The 25,496-nt window shown below is 40.1% G+C and overlaps 1 protein-coding gene across 2 annotated transcripts in view; it reads left to right on the forward strand.

Annotated features, from left to right (window-relative positions):
• The window catches only part of piezo2a (piezo-type mechanosensitive ion channel component 2a), a 212,844-nt gene that overhangs the window by 55,251 nt on the left and 132,097 nt on the right, over nt 1-25,496 (forward strand). For both annotated transcript variants that reach the window (XM_081353359.1, XM_081353360.1), the window contains one exon: nt 3,204-3,246. In XM_081353359.1, the coding sequence (XP_081209485.1) occupies nt 3,204-3,246 (43 nt within the window). The remainder of the gene's footprint in view (nt 1-3,203; nt 3,247-25,496) is intronic.

The raw sequence follows: 25,496 nt of genomic DNA on the forward strand, positions 1-25,496 counted from the left end.
GTCTAGTGGGGCTACATGCCCACCAAATTTCATGTTCCCCGGTGCTTCGGTGTCCCTGGTATCGTTGACGAAAAATTTACGGGGGCCCCAGCGCGGGGGGGGGAGTGGCCCCCGGGGACCAAACGAAATTTTTCCGTAAAAGTCTAGTAGACGAACATACCATAAAAATTTCTTCATCCTCGGTGCCACGGTTCAGGTAGTTATTTAGGAAAAACTGCATTTTTTTGGGTTAAGGGGGGCCCAGCGCGGGGGGGGGGGGAGTGGCCCCCGGGGACCAAACGAAAATTTTCCTTAGAAGTCTAGTGGGGCTACATGCCCACCAAATTTCATGTTCCCCGGTGTTTCGGTGTCCCTGGTATCGTTGACGAAAAATTTACGGGGGCCCCAGCGCGGGGGGGGAAGTGGCCCCCGGGGACCAAACGAAATTTTTCCGTAAAAGTCTAGTAGACCAACATACCATAAAAATGTCTTCATCCTCGGTGCCACGGTTCAGGTAGTTATTTAGGAAAAACTGCATTTTTTGGTTTTGGGGGGGGCCAGCGCGGGGGGGGAGTGGCCCCCGGGGACCAAACGAAATTTTTCCGTAGAAGTCTAGTGGGGCTACATGCCCACCAAATTTCATGTTCCCCGGTGCTTCGGTGTCCCTGGTATCGTTGACGAAAAATTTACGGGGGCCCCAGCGCGGGGGGGGGGGAGTGGCCCCCGGGGACCAAACGAAATTTTTCCGTAAAAGTCTAGTAGACAAACATACCATAAAAATTTCTTCATCCTCGGTGCCACGGTTCAGGTAGTTATTTAGGAAAAACTGCATTTTTTTTGGGTTAAGGGGGGCCCAGCGCGGGGGGGGGGGGAGTGGCCCCCGGGGACCAAACGAAATTTTTCCGTAGAAGTCTAGTGGGGCTACATGCCCACCAAATTTCATGTTCCCCGGTGCTTCTGTGTCCCTGGTATCGTTGACGAAAAATTTACGGGGGCCCCAGCGCGGGGGGGGGGAGTGGCCCCCGGGGACCAAACGAAATTTTTCCGTAAAAGTCTAGTAGACCAACATACCATAAAAATGTCTTCATCCTCGGTGCCACGGTTCAGGTAGTTATTTAGGAAAAACTGCATTTTTTGGTTTTGGGGGGGGCCAGCGCGGGGGGGGAGTGGCCCCCGGGGACCAAACGAAATTTTTCCTTAGAAGTCTAGTGGGGCTACATGCCCACCAAATTTCATGTTCCCCGGTGCTTCGGTGTCCCTGGTATCGTTGACGAAAAATTCAGTGAGGTGACGAAAAAAAAACAAAAAAAAAACGTTGACAATCCCTATATGACCGCTTTCGCTAGCTACGCTAGCGGCGGTCATAATAATTAGTCTAATATTAAGATTAATCACTAATAATGTATCTTGGACTTCAGTGTTGGAGGATGGAGTGAACGCTGATGTATTCCCATCTCATGTCTTCGGAGCGCCGGATAATCCCGGAAGTGTCCCAGTAAACAGATACTCTGGAGAGATACAGTAGTATATCAATCACTGCAAACCAACATCATGTTTGGGGAAATTGTATTATATAATTTATTTATTTATATAGTATGTAAATATTATAAATAAAATAAATGAATGAATAAAATAATAAAAAATATATATATAATAAAATAAAAATATATAATATAAAAAAATAAAAAATAAATAATTAAAAAAATTATAATAAATAAAATAAAATAATAATAAAATAAATAAAATAAATAAAATAAAATAAAATAAAATAAAATAAAATAAAATAAGAAAACATCAGTGCATGATTCAGACGTGGCGTATGGTGTGAAGTGAGCGGGATGTGTGTGTGTGTGTGTGTGTGTGTGTGTGTGTGTGTGTGTGTGTGTGTGTGTGTGTGTGTGTGTGTGTGTGTGTGTGTGTGAACAGCATCTGGTTTGGATCTGTGCAGATATTAGTGAGGTGTGTGAAGCATGTGCACAGGTACAACATGTGTCCTGATCCTGATGACCCGCACACACACTCGTTCCCGTTCCTCAGAAACACACACACCGAGTGCTTTGTCATTCAGATAACGTGTGCTTTCAGTCAGCATGACATCAGAAGTGACCGTTTACTTTTTTAACACGTATTACTTATGTAATTCATCTCTATTTTCTCCAAACACTAGCGTTCACAGTCGTCAGATCGTGTTAATCTCTTCTATTCCCCAAAGCTGCTTTTATTTGATCAGAAATACAGTAAAAACAGTGAAACAGTGTCACATGATCCCTCAGAAATCACTTTAATATGATGATTTGATGCTCAGGAAACATTTATAATTATTATCAATGTTAGAAACAGCTTCATATCTTTGTGGAAACTGTGATAAAAAAAAAATAATCTGGATTTTTTGATGAATAGAAAGTGGAATCTTTTATTACAGTACATTATAAATGTTTTTACTGTCACTTTTGATCAATTTAATATATCCTTGCTAAATAAAAGTATTCATTTCTTTAAAAATGAGATCAGGCTGAATAATTGTTAGTGCATATTGTTCCAATGGGGGGAAAAATGTCTCTGTAATGTTTGAGAATCTAAATATTAGATAAAATATAAATGACAAGCTGTCATTTAGAGACTTTTCCCAGTCCAGTCAACACCTAATGGTCCAAACCAGCGAGCTTCTCATTCCCAGCCTCGAGCTTTAGCCTCTTCATCACATGATGATTAGACTGAAGCTTCATCTTGTGTTGTTGTGATGTTCTGATCTTCATCTTGTGTTGTTGTGATGTTCTGATCTTCATCTTGTGTTGTTCTGATGTTCTGATCTTCATCTTGTGTTGTTGTGATGTTCTGATCTTCATCTTGTGTTGTTCTGATGTTCTGATCTTCATCTTGTGTTGTTCTGATGTTCTGATCTTCATCTTGTGTTGTTCTGATGTTCTGATCTTCATCTTGTGTTGTTCTGATGTTCTGATCTTCATCTTGTGTTGTTCTGATGTTCTGATCTTCATCTTGTGTTGTTCTGATGTTCTGATCTTCATCTTGTGTTGTTCTGATGTTCTGATCTTCATCTTGTGTTGTTCTGATGTTCTGATCTTCATCTTGTGTTGTTCTGATGTTCTGATCTTCATCTTGTGTTGTTCTGATGTTCTGATCTTCATCTTGTGTTGTTCTGATGTTCTGATCTTCAGCTTGTGTTGTTCTGATGTTCTGATCTTCATCTCATGCTGTTTCCGCAGGTTCATCATGGGAGAGATCGATACGACAGCTGGGGTTTGAAAGGTAAGAGACGCTGTTTTCCTCAGGTTAGAGACTGGAGATGTGTGTGGAAGTCGGCAGCAGAAAGTGTCTTATTCAGACTCGGAGTGTGTGATGTTTTGAGTGTGTATTGATCAGTGTGTGTGATGTTTTGAGTGTGTATTGTTCGGAGTGTGTTATGTTTTGAGTGTGTATTGATCAGTGTGTGTGATGTTTTGAGTGTGTATTGTTCTGAGTGTGTGATGTTTTCTTTGGAGGCTTTGAACCGCGTGATTTTATGAGCGTCCTGGAGTCAGACGGGAGATGATCCAACCGTACTTAGCAAGAAACTGAATATTATTTAAAAACAAGATAAAACATGTCCGTCTGTTCCCCCTCACATATTATATGACAGAATAATGAAAGATACTGGATAATATTTTTCATAAAAGCAGAAAAACAATAAACTTGTATTGTCAGTATTGGTTGAAATATGAACTTTAATGATGCGCTTTATCAACTCAGATGACAAAATATCTCTTTAGAGTTCCAGAACGACTGCCATCAGTTTAATAAAGTTAAGTTAAGGTTAATCAAGTTAAAGTTAAAGAAGTACACTTTAGCATATTCTTAATTTCCCTGAACTTTAGAGCTTTTTTTGACCCACTCAAGATGAATCATTTTTAAATGTCATACTTCTGTTGTCTTTGAAATATGATTATAATGTACTGACAAGCATTTATGGTAAACTAAAATACACTTTAATGTAATTTCTATTGAAACTTCATGTCATGTATTTAAATATATTTGTAATTACATATGTAAAAAATTAAATTGCAATTTAGTAAATTTAAGATTAGAATAAAATATTACGTTTAAATGTAATATTGAATAACACACTGTCGTTATAATTATAATCCAGTGCTTTACATGTGCACGTCAAAATAAGTGTAAAAATGATGTAATGTACATTTATTTTGACATTATTACACATTTTATTAAACTGTGTAAAGAAACATGAACTCAGTCATCTCTCTTTACATTCACTAAAGTGGCTTTCTATTTAATTAATATTATATTATCTGCAAGTAGAGTTTTTCTTTTTTCAAATGTACTTTTATGATTTGAAGTACACTACAAGTGCACACTCAGACAATAGAATTAAGTGCACTTCTTTTTCTCAAAGGTTCTTTTACTTTTTTTCTAATTTGAGCTGCAGGAAATATTTGATGTTTTGATGTAATTTTGAATATTATATAATGTCTCTTAAGCAAATGAATCAATTATATCTCTAGACTGGCACTGGACTGGCACCAGCCTAAATCTGGCTTGTATGACGGATCTAGTCATTAGGACGTTGTGGGTGGCATCATTTATTCAAGTCCCTCTTTTCTTTTTCATCTTTGTAATCGTGTTTGTGTACATGCTCATGATTCGTGTCCGGTCTGGGGAATAAAGATGGCGTCAGTTAGCATGCAGCAAACTCTGGCTCCACACCAGCATGGACTACACACTCACACACACACACACACACACACACACTAGTGTGCAAAACACAAGAGCGTTTGGTGACCATCTCTCACACATACGGGTGTTTCTTTAACTTTAGTTCACAGGGGTTGATTTTCCATTACAGAAAGGTCATGTTAAAACTGGAGAAGCCACAGTAGCTGTCGACGTTTATTTGTGCTACTTTTCAAAAGCTAGTGTTCTTATTTAACAAGGAGACAACAGTGTAAGTTAAGATCATGCTTGAGACAAAGCAAGGTCAATATCACTCGTGAACAGAATATTTTTATTGTCTGGTAATCTGTAATTTTGTCAAATTATGCAAAATGTGACACAAAAAACATGGACAATATTCCTCATTTAAATAATTAATGCGCATAATAAAGGGGCGGGGCCTGGTTGAGTTAGTTAGTAGTGTGTTAAACTGGCGGTTATGGTCAGGGCCGTGCAGAGACCTCTGGAGGGGCAGGTGCTCAAAGTATAAAAGGGGGCACATGGAACAAGGCTTTAAATAGGGCTGTGATCAAAATACAGTAACAGGGTTTTTACAGCCTCAAAATGAGGCGGAGGTGGTAAAAATCCTAATAATGTATTTTAATAATAAGATTATTAAATTAGTATTTTTTTGTAGATCATCATATAGCCTAATGTGTTTCCCACATTATTTTTGTTGTGGAGCTTGGTATCTCTAGGGGGGTCCGGGGGCATGCCCCCCCCCCCCCGTAAGAAAATTTTGTACATTTTAAAGATAAATTCATTAATTTGGTGCACTTTGAGTCACCCGAATCCACTGTTAAAAATAAATAATCCACCCGCAAAACCGCCCATATTCTTTGATTTAGATATCTGCATCTGATCATCACAATACAATTATTCAAATTCTCAGTGTTAAGCATGATAATATGGTAACATATCACACTGAAGTAGGCTGATTTAAAACGAACATTTATTTAAAATAAAAGTTCTTCTTTTGGCAAAATTACATTTCCTTAATAGCCTAAACAGTGGCTTTACTCCCTTCAAACTTAAATTGTCAATGTTTCATTACATCACTTTGAAAACACAAATTTTTTGTACCTTTTAAAAAGGGCATTTTTCACCTAATTTTATTAAATGTATGCTCCATCTTTCATTTCAAATTCTCAAATTTGATCAATATATTCAGAAAAGAATGATACTTTATAAAACTAAACCGCCAGTAGGAGGCGGCAGGCGACCGTCTTAATGAGCGAGTCATTGAGTCATTCATTCAAACGATTCATTCAAACGGCTGATTTATTCAGAATGAGGCAGTTTATGAATGGGTAATTGAATCTTTGACTCAACCGATGGTTCAAAATGCTGAATCATTCAGTAATGCAACAAGTGTTGCTGTGAGATGCGCTATGGTTCTGCAGTGTTTGGAACTATTTTCGCTGCTGAAACAGAACAAAAATAGTCATTGCGTCTTAAATGTAAGTGACTTAATTTTAACTATTTGTTTATTGACCTGCTATGAAATCAGTCTCGGTTTCAATCTTGATGGCATTCAGGAAAACAGTTACTTCTATAGCCTAACGTTACACACAGCAATATAAACAACATCTCTGCATGCTCTCTTCACGTCGTCCTTGTAAAATAATAATAAGTAAACGAACATCAAAATCACTTCGCTGAGAATGAAACGCCACTTACCAGCAGCCACAGATTTGAAGACATCCTCTGGTAGTGCGACATCCTCTGGTAGGGTTAGACCCTAACCCTAACCCTAACCCTAACCCTAACCCTAACCAAAAAAATGTGCGTGCAGCGTGAGGAATGAGGTGAAAGGTCATCATGTGGGTCATTTTATTTACGGCTAAATTATTATTAATTAATTCAATAAATATATTTGTTTGACAGGGAAGCTGTGCGCAAACAGGAATATATATTATTTTTCAAAAATAGAAAAAAAGCACCCCAGAAAAAAGGGCACTTTCTCTCCAGGAATAAAAAGGGCAGGTGCTCAAGCCCCCTTTGATGTCTATGTGTGCACGTGCCTGGTTATGGTAAGGGGCGGGGCATTTCCCAAACACACTCAAAGCGCTCGGCCAATCACAACACCCTGATCCAGCCGACCAATCAGAGCACAGTGTGCTTTTCAGAAGGAGGGGCTTCATAGGGACAGGAAGTAAACAGAGTGTTACTGACAGACTGGGAAGAGAGGAGCCGCAACAATGGAGAATATGAGGAGAATAATCAACATTCAAGCAGGAAAACCTGTTATAGTAGAGCCTGAAAACTACATCAAAATGTGTAAAAGGGCGTAATATGGCCTCTTTAAGATCACATGACCCACAGCTGAAGAAACACTAGGCTACGTACATGTTCACATGCTAATGTGCGGTAACCTGGCAGACTGTCATACGCTTGGCTAGATTTCAGGAACATCAAATCTCACAATTACAGCATTAGTGATTTACAATTTTAAACCCAGCATTTGCATTTCATTGGCCCACTTGGCATGAGGCTTTTGACAGATCGTGAAACACTGTGAAGACCATCTGAACACTGCAGTCTCACAACAGCTGGACGCGGTTAAAACACGCATGTTAGTCGTGACCTGTATGATGTTATTGACAGACGTGTGTAATTTACCCGACTGTGGAGGAGAAGCAGTGTCTGGAAGTCTAGCTCAAACCATATGTGTTATGATGAAGAACCCAGAGCAGGTTATACATAATCATGCCTTACACAGCTGTCGTGAAGTCTGCGGTTAGATGACATGAATCCTAAATAATGCAAACTTTTCACCCTTACAACTGCTCAATGCTATAAAAAAATCACTCTGAACACCTTAGCAACTGCATAGTGACACCCTGGCAACGCTCTACAACACTAGCAACTGCACGACAGCATGCTTAAACACACCAAACACCTTAGCAACTGCATAGCAACACCCTGGCAACCATCTATAACACTAGCAACTGCACAACAACATGGTTAAACACTCTGAAGACCTTAGCAACTGCATAGCGACACCCTGGCAACCATCTACAACACTAGCAACTGCACAACAACATGCTTAAACACTCTGAACACCTTAGCAACTGCATAGCAACACCCTGGAAACCATCTAAAATACTCTAGCAACTGCACGACAGCATGCTTAAACACACCAAACACCTTAGCAACTGCATAGCAACACCCTGGCAACCATCTATAACACTAGCAACTGCACAACAACATGGTTAAACACTCTGAACACCTTAGCAACTGCATAGCGACACCCTGGCAACCATCTATAACACTAGCAACTGCACAACAACATGCTTAAACACACCAAACACCTTAGCAACTGCATAGCGACACCCTGGAAACCATCTACAACACTAGCAACTGCACAACAACATGCTTAAACACTCTAAACACCTTAGCAACTGCATAGCGACACCCTGGAAACCATCTACAACACTCTAGCAACTGCACGACAGCATGCTTAAACACTCTGAACACCTTAGCAACTGCATAGCAACACCCTGGCAACCATCTATAACACTAGCAACTGCACAACAACATGCTTAAACACTCTGAACACCTTAGCAACTGCATAGCGACACCCTGGAAACCATCTACAACACTCTAGCAACTGCACGACAGCATGCTTAAACACTCTGAACATCTTAGCAACTGCATAGCAACACCCTGGCAACCATCTACAACACTAGCAACTGCACAACAACATGGTTAAACACTCTGAACACCTTAGCAACTGCATAGCAACACCCTGGCAACCATTTATAACGCTAGCAACTGCATAACAACATGCTTAAACACTCTGAACATCTTAGCAACTGCATATCAACACCCTGGCAACCCTCTACAACACTAGCAACTGCACAACAACAGGCTTAAACACTCTGAACACCTTAGCAACTGCATAGCAACACCCTGGCAACCATTTATAACGCTAGCAACTGCATAACAACATGCTTAAACACTCTGAACACCTTAGCAATTGCATAGCAACACCCTGGCAACCATCTACAACACTAGCAACTGCACAACATACCTTAGCAACTGCATAGCCGCACCCTGAGCTGAACTTAAGTGAGCTGGACGATGACATCACGGTTTACTCCAGAGCGGCTATATATATATATATACTGTATATACTAAATTAATAACTTTTTTAAGACAAAAATGAAACATCATTAAACTTACTTAAGCTGGACTGTGACGCTATTTTCTTCTGGAAACAAACTTTTTTGCATAATTTTCCTATTATCTCTGTAAAGCTGCTTTGAAACAATATAATAAGCGCTGATTGATTCAGACGTGGCGTATGGTGTGAAGTGAGCGGGATGTGTGTGTGTGTGTGTGTGTGTGTGTGTGTGTGTGTGTGTGTGTGTGTGTGTGTGTGTGTGTGTGTGTGTGTGTGTGTGTGTGTGTGTGTGTGTGTGTGTGTGTGTGTGTGTGACCCTGGTAACCTTCCACAAAGCCCTAGTTTTTGAAGGTCCTGGTTTTTAGGTCATGTGACTCTCAAAAAGAAAAGCTTCACTTGGGCTACCATAGAAAATTCTAATATAAAAAAATATAGAAACTTATAAATACATTTTTTTAAAGTAATAAAGACAGGTATGTAGAGCTACTGTAACGGTAAGGATGTTGGCTCAGACAGTGGAGAGGGAATAACACGAGTAATCAGAAACATGTGCACCGAACTTCACGGAAGAGGCCTTTGTTTGCTTTATCATATCAACATTTCATTTCTTGTAGTTCTGTGGACTATTGTTTTACCAGTTTCCTTCAAATTTAAATTTGGAGATTTACAAGCTAGTTTTCTAACCCAAACAAGTCTTTGTTTAGTCTAGCGTCTGCGATTTATCAGAAACACCAACAATATTCTCAGTTTACCCATGCCTGATCTACTTATCATCTACCAATACAGATTATTCTTCAAATCATTGTTCATGTGACGTTCTCTGATAAACCATATCAGATCCCACTTCCACACACGACTTCCTCTGGTAATCTGTCATTACTGGGGCCGTAAAACGTGTCAAAATAATCCTTTGTGTGTTTTCTATGTAAATTGGACTCGCACAGCATAAATCATGTGTTTTTCTCGGATCTGTGTGTTCAAACACAAGGGAGATTGGGACAGGCGCTTCATTATGAATCCTGAATCGCTGCTCTATGTCTCGTGTTGCTCTTGGACAGAGGAGAAGCTTCTCTTCCCAGCATGCACTGCTCCGCCATCGGGATCACTGTTATTTTCTGAACAAATAACGGTAACACTTTACAATAAGGTTCATTAGTTAACATTAGTTAACTACCTTAGTTAACATGAACAATACTTCTACAGCATTTACTAATCTTGGTTAATAATTTCAACATGTACTTATATGTTATTAAAATCAAAGGTTGTATTTGTTAACATTAGTTAATGCACTGTGAACTAACATGAACACACAATGAACAGCTGTATTTATATTAACCAATATTTGGTATCACTTTATTTTACAGTGTCCTTGTTACATATGTTACATGTACTTACTATAGTAATAACAGTAAATTATTCATAATTACATGCAACTAACCCTCAACCAAACCCTAACCCTATAGTAAGTGCATGTAGTTGCTTAATATTACTCAATTACTTAAATATATAATTACACTGTAACAATGACACCTTAAAATAAAGTGTAACCCTAATATTTACAAAGATTAACAAATATTGTAACACATGTTTTGCTCATTGTTTGTTCATGTTAGTTAATACATTAACTAATGTTAACTATTGAACATTATTGTAAAGTGTTACCCAAATAATTAGTGTGTAATTCCTGTGCGTGTGTGTGTGTGTGTGTGTGTGTGTGTGTGTGTGTGTGTGTGTGTGTGATACTGGGGCGTAGGAGCAATTTTGAACCTGGGGGGGGGACAGTAAATGCTAGGGGGGTTCGGGGGAAATTCCCCGAATTTTTTTTATTTATTTTTTTATATATAAAGTACTTAAATGCTCATTTCTAATGACTTTTGGGAACAGACTGTACTACTTAGTTTGGTTGTAAGAGGGTATATGCAGTGAAGGACTGGGTAGATTATAAAAACAGAGAGAAGCAATGTAAAATAACTACAACCAGGGGTTCAATTGGGATTTATTATATGGGGAGGCTCTCCCTAGGGGGGAGAATTTTTTATTCATTTTTTTTGAAAAATAACCCATTAAATGGCATTTTCTGGAGAGTTTTGTGCAAAGAAATGGAGAAATTGAGTCTTACAAGATATGTGAAAAACTGCAAGGTTAAGAGCATATACTTTGCATTGTTGTAGTATCAACAGGTATTAGGACATTTAGCATTTACATTACTGTTAATCAGCAGTGGTGAAATGTAACGAAGTACAAATAGCCTACTTCGTTACTTTACTGAAGTAGACTACATTTTTCACGTAGTTGTATCTTTACCTATCTGTAGGTTACTTTACTTAAGTAGAATCAATAGTGCATAGGCCTACTTTTGACTTTTACTTCGTTATATTTTGCAGCAATTATTATACTTTCTACTCCACTACATTTCTACAACATTTCGTTACATTTTCTGATCAGTTTTTCCCCTGCCAAAACAGGGATTGAAAAAAATCTCCTAAGGGTGGCGCTGCCAATAAAGCACCTAAAAGCTGTCACAAAGAACCGGCAAAAGTAATGATTATGAATATGTAAAATATAGCAAGGAGACATTTTAATTGTTTATTAATAAACAAGTGTTTTCTGTGTCAGTGCCCTGCATAGATGAAGTTGACGATGCTGACTCGCGATCTTCGCAGTAGGGAACGCGCCAGAGAGAAATGCACATTTCATACGGATTACACAAGCAGTCTGTTTTCTCTCGTTTTGAATTGTTCTGTTTAAAATAAGACATTTCAAGCTTTCTATAGATAATTCTCAGTTCTGTCAGGCAAGTAGGCTCCCTTATACGCTGAGTTTCGGTTCATTTGTAAGACGAGCTCCAGTTCACGCGCCGGTGCCTATTGTCTGCTATATTTACTTCTTAATTATTAAATCCTAGCAATTGGTTGATGAAACATTGATTAAAATTAAGATATCATTAATACAAAACGAAATTCATTTTAAAGAAAGGCTTTGTGCTTTCTGTCTGAGGTCTCTGTGAAACAGTCTTTTAGTGCCGCTTTCAGAGCGCTCAGTCCGAAACATTGTTTTTTCCTCATAAATGCGAACGTGAAAAATAAAATAAAATGAATATGTTCTGTTCTGTGGAGAGCCGACCCTTCTTCATCCGGTGGGTAGTACTTTGGTTTGCAGTTTAATTCACAGAATTACAAAAAATATATTTTGCCACCTAAAAGTTAAAGATTTTTTGTGTCATGTCCATGGCATGTGTAGCCTATTTCCCTCATATTAAATATAAAACGCATGTGTAGACTGATATTTCTTTATTAAGGGAGTATGGATATATAAACAGTTTCAATATATTGGTAGGCCTATAAATGCATTTTCTGAGAATTTATATTTCAAGTTTTTACTGCAAATGTCACGTCCATAACGCTGGAATTGACATCACTTGATTACACATTGTATTACCTTGTTATGATATAGTGACTCATACAATGTGCCAAACATATTTTCCTTACCTTGTCATTCAAGGCCAGGACACTTTTTGTACAACCAACGTTGTGCTGAACTTGACAAAATTGATCTGCAGCGGCGGCCAGCAGCTCATGAGGTTTTTTTTTTTTTTTTTTTTTTTTCTCAAGGCAGTAGAAGGTTCTGGAACTTTTGCGCGCTTCCACATCCCGCGCAACTACGGATCTCCCAGGAACATTCATTATATATTGCTGCGTACATTTTTCCGTGTCGGAGTTCTGAGTAGCTTACCTAGATGCGCATGGCATGCGCGAGCGGTGCGCGATCATGGTCGACTGACAACGAGATTAAGCAGCTGAACAAGAATAAGGCCTCCTGTATTTTTGCTAGTCAATTTTATTTCATCTAGTGACATGATGGGTTTTATCTTCATTCAGGAGATTTTGGGTAACTGCACAACTCACAGATGACTTTGAGTGCACCACCAACGGTGTGTGTGCGTGTGCGTGTGTGTAGTGTAAGCGACAAAACGACCAACTTTTGGACCCTGCACTTAAGCCTATAATTTCGTTTAAAAAAATTTCATTATGTATTTAAAAGTTGCAGAATGGATTCATTTGGAGACTCTGAAATCGGCAGAGATAGGCAGGCAATGCAAAACAAAATCTTACATTGGGAAATAGTGGGGGGGAGGGGTCGGGTTAATGTGTGTGTGTGTGTGTGTGTGTGTGTGTGTGTGTGTGTGTGTGTGTGTGTGTGTGTGTGTGTGTGTGTGTGTGTGTGATTAGTCAGAAGCAGAAGGCGTTCATGTTGACGAACCTCTCTTGAGTTTATAAGCCAACAAGAAGTCTTTTATAGGAGTAAACCAGCATGACTCAGTGGAGGACGGAGTGATTCACGGCCTCCACTTCTGGCTCTTCTGTCCGCTCTGGGTTTCACTTCTCGTCGACTCGCTCTAACAGAAAGGTTAAAGGATTCAGCCTCAGAGCCAGCATTGTGTTTGAGCAGAATGGAGCAAAACAGTCATCCGTCATCTTCACTCTGTACACATGAATATAACCGATCAGCTCTGTTTCTGATCTTTAACGCTGTTATTGTGGAGCTTTAAGAGTACGTTTGTTAAGTCTTGGAGTAGGTTATTAATATCATGAAAGTGCAAGAAGCAACATGTTATTTTTGCTGAAATTGTGGCATATGCTTGTTTTTAAGGCTGTGTTTATTTGATTAAAAATACAGTAAAAACAGTAAAAATTCTGAAATATTATTATAATGTAAATCAGCTGTTCTCTATGTGAATATATAGTAAAGTGTAATTTATTCCTGTGATCAAAGCTGAATTTTCAGCATCATTACTCCAGTGTGTGTGTGTGTGTGTGTGTGTGTGTGTGTGTGTGTGTGTGTGTGTGTGTGTGTGTATGTGTGTGTGTGTGTGTGTGTGTGTGTGTGTGTGTGTGTGATGGGTAGGTTTAGGGGTCAGTTTAGTGTGTGTGTGTGTGTGTGTGTGTGTGTGTGTGTGTGTGTGTGTGTGTGTGTGTGTGTGTGTGTGTGTGTGTGTGTGTGTGTGTGTGTGTGTGTGTGTGTGATGGGTAGGTTTAGGGGTCAGGTTAGTGTGTGTGTGTGTGTGTGTGTGTGTGTGTGTGTGTGTGTGTGTGTGTGTGTGATGGGTAGGTTTAGGGGTCAGGTTAGTGTGTGTGTGTGTGTGTGTGTGTGTGTGTGTGTGTGTGTGTGTGATGGGTAGGTATAGGGGTCAGGTTAGTGTGTGTGTGTGTGTGTGTGTGTGTGTGTGTGTGTGTGTGTGTGTGTGTGTGTGTGTGTGTGTGTATGTGTGTGTGATGGGTAGGTTTAGGGGTCAGGTTAGTGTGTGTGTGTGTGTGTGTGTGTGTGTGTGTGTGTGTGTGTGTGTGTGTGTGTGTGTGTGTGTGTGTGTGTTTGTGTGTGTGTGTGTCTGTGTGTGTGTGTGTGTGTGTGTGTGTGTGTGTGTGTGTGTGTGTGTGTGTGTGTGTGTGTGTGATGGGTAGGTTTAGGGGTCAGGTTAGTGTGTGTGTGTGTGTGTGTGTGTGTGTGTGTGTGTGTGTGTGTGTGTGTGTGTGTGTGTGTGTGTGTGTGTGTGTGTGTGTGTGTGTGTGTGTGTGTGTGTGATGGGTAGGTATAGGGGTCAGGTTAGTGTGTGTGTGTGTGTGTGTGTGTGTGTGTGTGTGTGTGTGTGTGTGTGTGTGTGTGTGTGTGTGTGTGTGTGTGTGTGTGTGATGGGTAGGTATAGGGGTCAGGTTAGTGTGTGTGTGTGTGTGTGTGTGTGTGATGGGTAGGTATAGGGGTCAGGTTAGTGTGTGTGTGTGTGTGTGTGTGTGTGTGTGTGTGTGTGTGTGTGATGGGTAGGTTTAGGGGTCAGGTTAGTGTGTGTGTGTGTGTGTGTGTGTGTGTGTGTGTGTGTGTGTGTGTGTGATGGGTAGGTATAGGGGTCAGGTTAGTGTGTGTGTGTGTGTGTGTGTGTGTGTGTGTGTGTGTGTGTGTGTGTGTGTGTGTGTGTGTGTGTGTGTGTGTGTGTGTGTGTGTGTGTGTGTGTATGTGTGTGTGATGGGTAGGTTTAGGGGTCAGGTTAGTGTGTGTGTGTGTGTGTGTGTGTGTGTGTGTGTGTGTGTGTGTGTGTGTGTGTGTGTGTGTGTGTGTGTGTGTGTTTGTGTGTGTGTGTGTCTGTGTGTGTGTGTGTGTGTGTGTGTGTCTGTGTGTGTGTGTGTGTGTGTGTGTGTGTGTGTGTGTGTGTGTGTGTGTGTGTGTGTGTGTGTGTGTGTGTGATGGGTAGGTATAGGGGTCAGGTTAGTGTGTGTGTGTGTGTGTGTGTGTGTGTGTGTGTGTGTGTGTGTGTGTGTGTGATGGGTAGGTATAGGGGTCAGGTTAGTGTGTGTGTGTGTGTGTGTGTGTGTGTGTGTGTGTGTGTGTGTGTGTGTGTGTGTGTGTGTGTGTGTGTGTGTGTGTGTGTGTGTGTGTGTGTGTGTGTATGTGTGTGTGATGGGTAGGTTTAGGGGTCAGGTTAGTGTGTGTGTGTGTGTGTGTGTGTGTGTGTGTGTGTGTGTGTGTGTGTGTGTGTGTGTGTGTGTGTGTGTGTTTGTGTGTGTGTGTGTGTGTCTGTCTGTGTGTGTGTGTGTGTGTGTGTGTGTGTGTGTGTGTGTGTGTGTGTGTGTGTGTGTGTGATGGGTAGGTTTAGGGGTCAGGTTAGTGTGTGTGTGTGTGTGTGTGTGTGTGTGTGTGTGTGTGTGTGTGTGTGTGTGTGTGTGTGTGTGTGTGTGTGTGTGTGTGTGTGTGTGTGTGTGTGTGTGTGTGTGTGTGTGATGGGTAGGTTTAGGGGTCAGGTTAGTGTGTGTGTGTGTGTGTGTGTGTGTGTGTGTGTGTGTGTGTGTGTGTGTGTGTGTGTGTGTGTGTGTGTGTGTGTGTGTGTGTGTGTGTGTGTGTGTGTGTGTGTGTGTGTGTGTGTGATGGGTAGGTTTAGGGGTCAGGTTAGTGTGTGTGTGTGTGTGGCCTTTTGTTTTTGTTTGTTTCAAGTGACAGAACACTGCAAGCCTCAGTGCTAATGGCGGTCAGAACGCGCTGACGTAAGAAGTGATCTGGGCCAATCAGAAGCCACTGGTTCTGAGCCATTCATGACACGTTTACTCAGCACTGTTTACAAACGTCTTCAGATTGGAGTGATACCGAAACTAAAGCGCTTCTAATCGTCCGGGTGGATGAAGAGATTTGTCAACACTTCAGAGGTCACTTTCGGTGAACGGCATCATCCCAGAGGTTTCCGGGATCTTGGAGCCGGTGTGTGAATCTGTTGCCGGTGAAGAGCCCGAGCGCTGATGCTCGTGTGAACAGCATTTCTGCAACAGTAATGAATCATCCACTGCTGAGAAGCTGTGAGTCTGACGACACGCGTCCCCGTTACGGATCTCTCTGAGAGTTAAATCGAATTATCCGACAGCCAGACGTCCTGCTGGACCTTCGAAATGCGTTTACTTAAAAACTCGACACAAGATCCCTCAACCTGAAGACACGACGCTCCCATTCCTGATGTCGTCTCCAGTTTATTCTCTGGAACACTTTACAATAACGTTCATTAGTTAATGCGTTTACTAACATGAACTAACCATGAGCAATACATTTGTTACAGTATTTATTAATCTTTGTAAATGTTAGTTAATAAAAATACAGCTGTTCATTGTGTGTTCGTGTTAGTTCACAGAGCATTAACTAATGTTAACAAGATTTGAAAAATGTATTAGTAGATTAATAAATGCTGTAGAAGTATTGTTCATTCTTAGTTCATGTTAACTAATAAACCTTATTGGGAAGTGTTGCCAATTTAATTCACAGTCCAGTGAATAAAAGAGTTGTGTTTCTCCGAGTTTGCAGCCCAGTCTCCTGTAATGCGTGACTTACCGCAGTTTAATTTTAATGCAGTGTCTGTCCTCCGTATCTAATGCACCAGAAAGACATCGAGCCCCAGCATGCATTTTCTGGAATGTAATGTCTCTGTTCAGTTTGTTTTCTAAAAGCTCCTTTGCTTCAGTTTGTTTGGACAGTTTCTTCTTGGCCGGTGTGGAAGCTGCTGATCTTTGCTCCATTTAACTGGTATTTAAGCGCAGGATTTTGGGAAGGCGAAGGTAATATCTACCATTTGGCGCCAACACACATTCCTCCTCTGTGTTCACAAGATGACTAACCTCACCACTAATCCAGGAATATCAACATCTCAGCTCGCTTTTGAATCTTATTCAATGGCTTAATTGCTCATAGAAGGTTTACTTTTACTGTGCCTCCCATAATTCATTGCTTTTACCCAAATCAGTGCCATCTGTGGCCTCCTCTTTTGTCTTGCGTCCGCTCACGGTTTTCTCTTTATGAGTTTGCCGAGATGAAAGCGATACTGTAAACAGTTTAGATACAGCGAGACGTCATTACAGTGCATCTGCGTCTCACACTTGGGTTGTTGTCAGCGTGTCATCTGCCACTTATTACGTTTTATGAAGCAAATATCGCACACTTCAAAGCGATTGCATGGAGGAAAGTCAGGGAAGCTTCGCTTTGAACGCAGGGATTTTGTCGTAAATGTGCCTAAACATTTTCTTTACGGTGTTAGGCAATCAGCAAGTGAGCAAAACAAGCTTACGAAATCTTTGTTTTCATGCTGAAAGTTTGGCAAGATACCATTATGAATATTCTCCCCTTGTCTCAGTATTTAAAGAGGTCATATTATGCTCTTTTGGAAGAGGTTTTCATGATTGAATGTTCAAAAAACACCTTATTTTTCCCCATATTTATATGTGGACTTATGCTACTACATGGGTTTCAACACACCACTAACTAACTAAACCAGGCCCCGCCCCTTTATTCTGTGTATTAATTATTTAAATGAGGAATATTGTGACATGTTCGTTCCAGAAAGAAAACTCAAGACTGCAATGGAGGCGTTTCAGGAGTTCAGAAACACTGAGAATAACTCCTACTGGAGGAACTTTGTGCTTTTGAACTTTGCAGAACTTTATTATTAATATTTATTAATAAATTATTTATTATTTTTTGATGGGGATTTTCAGTCAATCTTTTTGCAGCTTACACTGACAGGCCAGTAGGTGGCGGCAGGTGACTGCTTTATGAGTGATTCATTGAATCATTAATTCAAATGATTTGGTCAAAATATTGATTCGCTCAGGAATGAAACACCACAGCTGTGTGTCACTCGGAGACGAGACGGTAATTCTGCTGTGGTTTGTTTGGCAGAATGAAAATAGACAAAGTAACTGAAATTATTGTGCCTCAAATGTAAGTTAGTCAATTTTCACTTCTTGTTTATTGAACCTTTGTATCATTTTGATTTGTCGCTGATGTCAACACATCTGCAGCTCATAACTAGCCTACACTTGTCAAATGAAGAATTGATTAATGATACTGATTTATTTTTCTATAAACTACATACACCAAACATACTTAATTTCGAGACAGACACCTTGAAAGGTTTGTTAAAAACTATTTACAAGTGTGATTTGTTTGCGGGTCAGTCTACACTGATTAATGCTGTACATTTATGATTCACTTAAAGGACCGTCTCGTAAGAGTCATTTGTTCGTGAATCGCGAATCATCGTTTGCAGCTCGCGCAGACACTGCACTTAAAGACGTCCCTTCTTGCCATTTGTTTTGTTACACAGTACAGTGTTTATCTCTTCACATTCATTTCAGATTACAAACTCTCATTCACGAATCAGGAATTCAGTAAACCGTGAAATATGATTTATTGTGCTTTGGCGATGTTCATTCGCCTCTCTTTGTGAGAGACTTTCGTGGAGAAATCAAAAGAAATGAGCAAAACAGCATGAAACGTCTCAGGTTTCTATCGTTACCTCGGTTCCCTGAGCGGCGGGAACAAGACATTACGTCAGCGTGACGTATTTGGGAACTCCTCCCTTCTCCACTTTTGCTGAAATCTTATGGGCTAACGCCAGCTGGGGACAGCTGGCCAATTGACGCGAATCATGCAAATACCAGGGGGGCAGGGTTTCATAAAATATTGAAGCTTCCCCGGGCGCCGCCATTGATTAGTGGACCCTCACCTGCTGTTAGCATTCCATTGACTCCCATTCATTTTGGCGTCACTTTGACAGCGAATAACTTTACATCTGAGGCGTTTAAAGAATCCATTTGTCCATTATTTATTTCTAAAGAAAATGTATAAAAGGTTTCATTACCTTGTATCTTACGTATGGCCCTGTAGAAGCAGTTTTTGTAAAAATAGGCTAACGATTGCGTCATAACCACGCGACTCTCTGTCGCACAGTAGAGAGATTACCGTATGGACAGGAGGAGAAGCTCGCGGGCGATCGGGGGGGCGTGGAGGCTAAATGACAAAATAATTAATCAGAATACTTAGCAAAAGTTGCTCCTGCTCCTGCTCATGGACGCTCCTACTCACACTCTCCGTCTCTGCAAGATTCGGAAGGGAATGATTCAGATTTCTCTCGGCACAGCTACTAGAAGACAGACGGGTTGCTCACGTCACATCTACGTCGTCAAGCTCAGTGTGAGTCTGCGCAGTCGCTCAGCCATCAGGAAGAAGTGCTTCTAGTTGACTTCACTTTTCTCCGTTGAAACCTATGGGGTCGCTGTGTCCATTTTATATACTGTCTATGGCAAATACTGACAGGTTCGAGGGCAGTATAAAATGCATGGGCGTGACAATTACGTCAGAATCACGACTGAATGCTAGCACAGCTGATCAAACAGTGAGCACGGCGGCTAACGTAATGTCTCGTTCCCGCCTCTCAGGGAACCGAGGTTACGATAGTAACCAGAGACGTTCCCTTTCGAGGCGGTAACTTTACGTCACGTCAGATAACTTTATCACTTTACTGATAAGCCATGCCTTTGAAAGCAGACCTCAGGAAGAGCCTGTGAATCCGCTCTCCTGCTCGCTCAGAGGGACACGCGCTATCGCTCCTTTCTCAAGCAGACTAAGAAGTTCCTGTCTCAGAACGGAAACGTTTTGGGGCAAAGTCAGTGACGGGACCACGCCATTGAAGCGGGGTGGCCTGCGTCTGAACTGGAGACAATATCCGTGCTGAATTATTCCCAGTATCCACGGTGAAACGCTGGGAATAGTCTTCCACGCGTCCAGGAAGTGACACAGCGGACGCATTAGCCCTACGGCCGCCGTAGCCACTGACGACGTGTTTTGACTGGATGGTGCCACGGCGGGCTGTCTAGCCCGTGGTAAGGCGCCGAGGAAGAGCGGGATCTCGACGGTGGCTGGAGTGAGCGACGGGGCATCACCTGGCTCATCGCTGCGTCTCAGAAAAGCGCTCCATGACCGACTCCATGGCGTCACCAAAGACTGTTTGACTGGAGCGTTCAGGAGCGTCTTGCGGTCCGTGTCCTTCAGGTCAGCTAGGGTTAGCCACAGGTGCCCATAAGATTTCAGCAAAAGTGGAGAAGAGTTCCCATATATGTCATGCTGACGTAATGTTGAAGTTACCGCCTCGAAAGGGAACTGAGGTAAACATTCAATTTTTTTTTTTTTATAACATAAATACGACAGCTGTTGCTGAATATTATCACGATTGCAAATGTTACATTGATTTTATAGTTCAATAAACAAGTAGGTAATATTTAGTTACATTTATGACACAATCTTGACCAGTGCTAGGGGTAACTCATTTCAGATAACTTGAGTTACGTGATCAGATTACTTTTACAAGTAACTAGTAAAGTAACGCATCACTTTTTCAATTTACAACAAAATATCTGAGTTACTTTTTAAATAAGTGATGCTAGTTACTTTTACACATTTATTGATTGACAGCTCTCCTGTTCCCATGTTGAGAGAAATAAAGTGAGGTGTGTGTGTGTGTATGTGTGTGTGTGTGTCAACATGATGTTTATTGTCGTTCTAGACTAAACGTGCACATGCATTCATCTCACTTGCACGAAAACATTCAGTATTCCTTAAAATGAATAAAAACAGTAAAATGCAATCTCAGAATTTTACACAAAACTTGTATAATTTACTATATTAAATTACACAAATATGTAATTAATCTCACTTTATTAACCAATGTCTTTGCTGCTGACCTTCAATGATCTAATTCAACCATACTAATAAGCAAAAATGACTTTAGACTGTTGAACTTCCTTCTCCTGTATCCTATTGTTCTTTAATCCAGAACACCAGCATCTGAAAGGTTAGTTTTGAGCGGCGCCCTCTTCTGTACAGGAGTAAATCTGCATTACTTCAGCCTGAGGCTCATTCACTTCACTTTTGTTAGTCGGGGAGCCAAAGTCTCAAAAATGGGTTGAACCTGACATGGTCTGCCATACTTTTTATTTGTGTTTTTTCTGTTAACTTTTTGACCATTTTAGTGTATGCACCCTTTATTTTTTTTATCAGAAAAATGTGATTTTTTTCCCCTCAAATCCTCAGTGGGTTGGGGAGGCTGTCATTAAATGCATTCCAGATACACAGAACACATGTGCTGACTTCTGACAACATCCACTGAAAAAAATAACTCTTAAAACACATTTCTACATGATTTTACATTTAATGCACAAAAAAAAAAAATAGGCGTTTTCTCACTTTTTTCCCAATATATTCATCTTTACTTCATTGGCAATCAACTATTCCCCCAAGTTATGACATCAGTCAATATGCCATTCTTTTCACCAATCAGTATACTCATTCCACAGAAAAAACTATAAAAATCCAACCGAAATCATTGGATCTGTGATGATTTCACTACTAGTTGATCAACAGGCTCAGAACCTCAATAGAATTTTAGGCTACTCTCAAAATGCCGAACTAAACTCATTCTACACTAAAATGGCCACAATTTTTTTTCTGCAATGTTTCCGGCAGAGCAGACCCTCCAATTACTGGTTCTTAGGGTCAAAGTTAACAGAAAAAAAGAAAAAAAAAACACAAATAAAAGGTATGGCAGACCATGTCAGGTTCAACCCATTTTATTGAGCTTTTGAGACTTTGGCTCCCGACTATGTGAAAGGGCCTTAACATTTGCAAAAAATTATAACTTTTTTTTGTTGTTATTAAAAAACTAACAAGCAAGCCCAGCCCAGGTGAGAAACAGTAATGCAAAAGTAATGTAACGCATTACTTTTCATAAAAAGTAACTAAGTAACGCAATTAGTCATTTTTTTGGGGAGTAACACAATATTGTAATGCATTACTTTTAAAAGTAACTTTCCCCAACACTGATCTTGACTGATTTATCCTGCGAGAACGTCGGTCTCCTCGGCTGTGAACCGCTCCTGGCAAATCCGCCGTTATAATAGCAATCCGCCATGGAACAAGCGCACCTGCTCTTAAAGGGAATGTGAGATGTCGCTCTGATTGGTTTATTTCACGTTACGCCCAAACCACACCTATGAATAATGAAGCGACTTCAGACCAACACATTTTAGATTTGCGTCGGGCGCAAGAGTCATTTATCCCGCCGGTATAATAGCAACAGCGCCCGAGACCCGACCACAAAGTTACTTGCATTTCGCGCTTGATACTCGCGTTTCAGATCGTTAAAATAGGGTCCATTCCCTTTTAGAGCAGGCGCGCTTGTTCCATGGCGGATTGCTATTATAACGGCGGATTCGCCAGGAGCGGTTCACAGCCGAGGAGACCGACGTTCTCGTCAGGGCCGTAAAACACAGAGAAGTGACTTTGGGGACGGAGAAACACACACAGATTAGCTTCGGTTAAACAGGCGTATGATCATTTGGGTAAATGTGTAAACTAGATTTATGCCTATTTTTCCACATCTTCATGGACACAACAATGATTTCCCTCGTGTGTTAATATTGTTCCTTGTAATGATGTATGATTTACAAAAATGAAAACTGCTGCGTCTGTGGATGACTGTAGATGAGAGAATCAAAGTGTGTGTGTGTTGTGCTCACGCTACATTGATTATGGCCAAGCATTCGCCCTTAAAATAGCATCTGAATAACATGTGCAACGCACCACTGACTTTAGACGAGGTTTCTCCTGGTCTGTGGCGGAATTGTTTTCAGAAACTGCAAAATAGCACCAGGGAACGTTTGCGCCGGAACACGCCTCCTCTTTTCGCTGAACCGCCCCGGGAGCGCAAGTTCATTCCCTAGTTTACCGACGTGCGTCTGTGGAGGGAAAAGTCCGCTGTGCGTCGGGTGAGAAATAGGAAAGATACATGCGTTGGTGTACAAAGTCAATTGGGCCCAATAACTCACTTATTATTTCTCACTTGCCGTCACCTATTGGCGGTTTAGTTTCATGTTTAAAAGTATCATTGCATTTTTTCTTACTTGTATATTCAAACATTAATTTAAACATTAATCTCATAATATTAGGCTATTTATTGCTGTGTATGCAGTGTATATTATTATTTGATTGGTAACAGCCCTATAAACAGCCCTATAGTGTCATCTTATTATAATAACTGAATATATTGATCAAATGTAAGACTTTGACATGAAAGGTAATGCAGGTAATAAGGTTAAAAAAGGCCTTTATTAAGGTAAATAACGCTCTAGGGCAAATATCACAAATGTGCAGATTTAAGTAAAAGCTAATCGAACACTGATGAGAATATTGCTGCATTATAAATTATATTTATACCACCAAATATTGTGAATGCCCCCTGTGACAGATAGTCACAATCTGAGTGATGTAGGCCTGAAAAATCCCAAGAATTAACACGATTTAACGGTACTGTGTTGCAATAAAATACTGTAGTCAGAATTTTGCTGTGAAATTAAGGGTCATTTCTGTTGTAACGCAACAAATCACCAATTAAAAAAGGAGAAAAATATCTACATTCAAGTAGACTATCCCATAATCTCTTTCTCTTGAATAAGTTGAGCTTTATTGGGATTTAAGTGTTACCTTTTTGGGAAACTTGTTTACTCTTACAGAAATTTAAGTCTTTCCCTGTCAATGGATGAATATAGTGTTTATTACAAGTTTGATCATTGAATTGTCTAATTATAACTTGTATTATGTTAAAATAAACATGCATTTATACAGACTCACAAAGTATTTATTTTTTATTTGTTTGTCGTTGTTTTCCAGTAATCGAGTAGCACTGAAAATATACTGTGAATTCCAGAGAGCCGAGGTTTCAGAATTTGCCCTATTTTCCCAAACTCTGTATTGCAAGACATCTGTGAAATGTTTGTGTGCTTGTTTACGGCGATGTTTATTTGTGAACTAGGTCTATATCGTCCTCTGATCGGACACAGCTGAACCGACTCTCTGACAGTAACTTAACTCTGCTGCGGAAACCTTTAAAGATCTGAAAACGAGCATCTTTACAGCGGAGAAGTGCAGAGCGTTATGAACGTGAAAGTATGCGCTTCAGTTTTCAGTTTTCTGTTGGGAATGGCGGCTCTCTGATGTTTTCTGGAGGGTTGAATGCTTTGGTTTCATTAAATCCCCCCGGCTGGCGCTCGACTCTGGGAAATGAGATCCAGACGTGCGAGCGCTCTGAGCGAGGAGACTGGGAATCACAGGCTTTTATTGGAGAACGCAGTGTTTTTCTGCAGTTTTAAGAGGCACTGCAGCTCATTGTTGCACTAAGAGCACTCGTAAAAAACACTTCATCTGAAACGTTACGTCGGCTCAAGAGTATGGAAGCTTGTTTCCGTCACAGAAGAAAACATTTTGAAACATACTGTATTTGCGACTTTTTTAACTCACAATTGTGAGATATAAAGTCACAATTCTGACTTTTTTCTCACAATTCTGACTTATATCACGCAATTCTGACATCTTTTCTCAGAATTGTGAGATATAAACTCGCAAAGTCCAATTCTAAGGAAAAAAAAGAATTGAGAAATAACCTCGCAATTCTGACTTTTTTTCTTGCAATTGCGACTTTGTATCATGCAATTCTGACTTTATATCTCCCAATTTTGTGTGTGTTAAGTCAGAAATGTGATATACAACATACAATTCGGAGAAAAAAGTCATAATTTTGAGTTTATTTCTCGCAATTGCAACTTTATATCACACAATTTTGACTTTATATCACACAATTCTGACTTTATATATCACACAATTCTGACTTTATATCTCCCAATTTTGTGTTGTTAAGTCAGAAATGTGATATACAACATACAATTCAGAGAAAAAAGTCATAATTTTTAGTTTATTTCTCGCAATTGCAACTTTATATCACACAATTCTGACTTTATAATACGCAATTGCAACTTTATATCACACAATTCTGACTTTATAATACGCAATTGCAACTTTATATCGCACAATTCTGACTTTATATCGCACAATTCTGACTTTTATATCTCACAATTCTGACTTTATAATACACAATTGCAACTTTATATATCACACAATTCTGACTTTATAATACACAATTGCAACTTTATATCACACAATTCTGACTTTATAACATGCAATTGCGACTTTATACAATTCTGACTTTATAATACGCAATTCTGACTTTATAACACACAATTCTGACTTTATAACACACAATTCTGACTTTATAATACGCAATTCTGACTTTATAACACACAATTCTGACTTTATAATACGCAATTCTGACTTTATAACACACAATTCTGACTTTATAATACGCAATTCTGACTTTATAACACACAATTCTGACTTTATAACACGCAATTCTGACTTTATAACACGCAATTCTGACTTTATAACACGCAATTCTGACTTTATAACACGCAATTCT

This window comes from Scardinius erythrophthalmus, assembly GCF_964197995.2.
Source record: "Scardinius erythrophthalmus genome assembly, chromosome: 22".
NCBI classification, from domain to species: Eukaryota; Metazoa; Chordata; class Actinopteri; order Cypriniformes; family Leuciscidae; genus Scardinius; species Scardinius erythrophthalmus.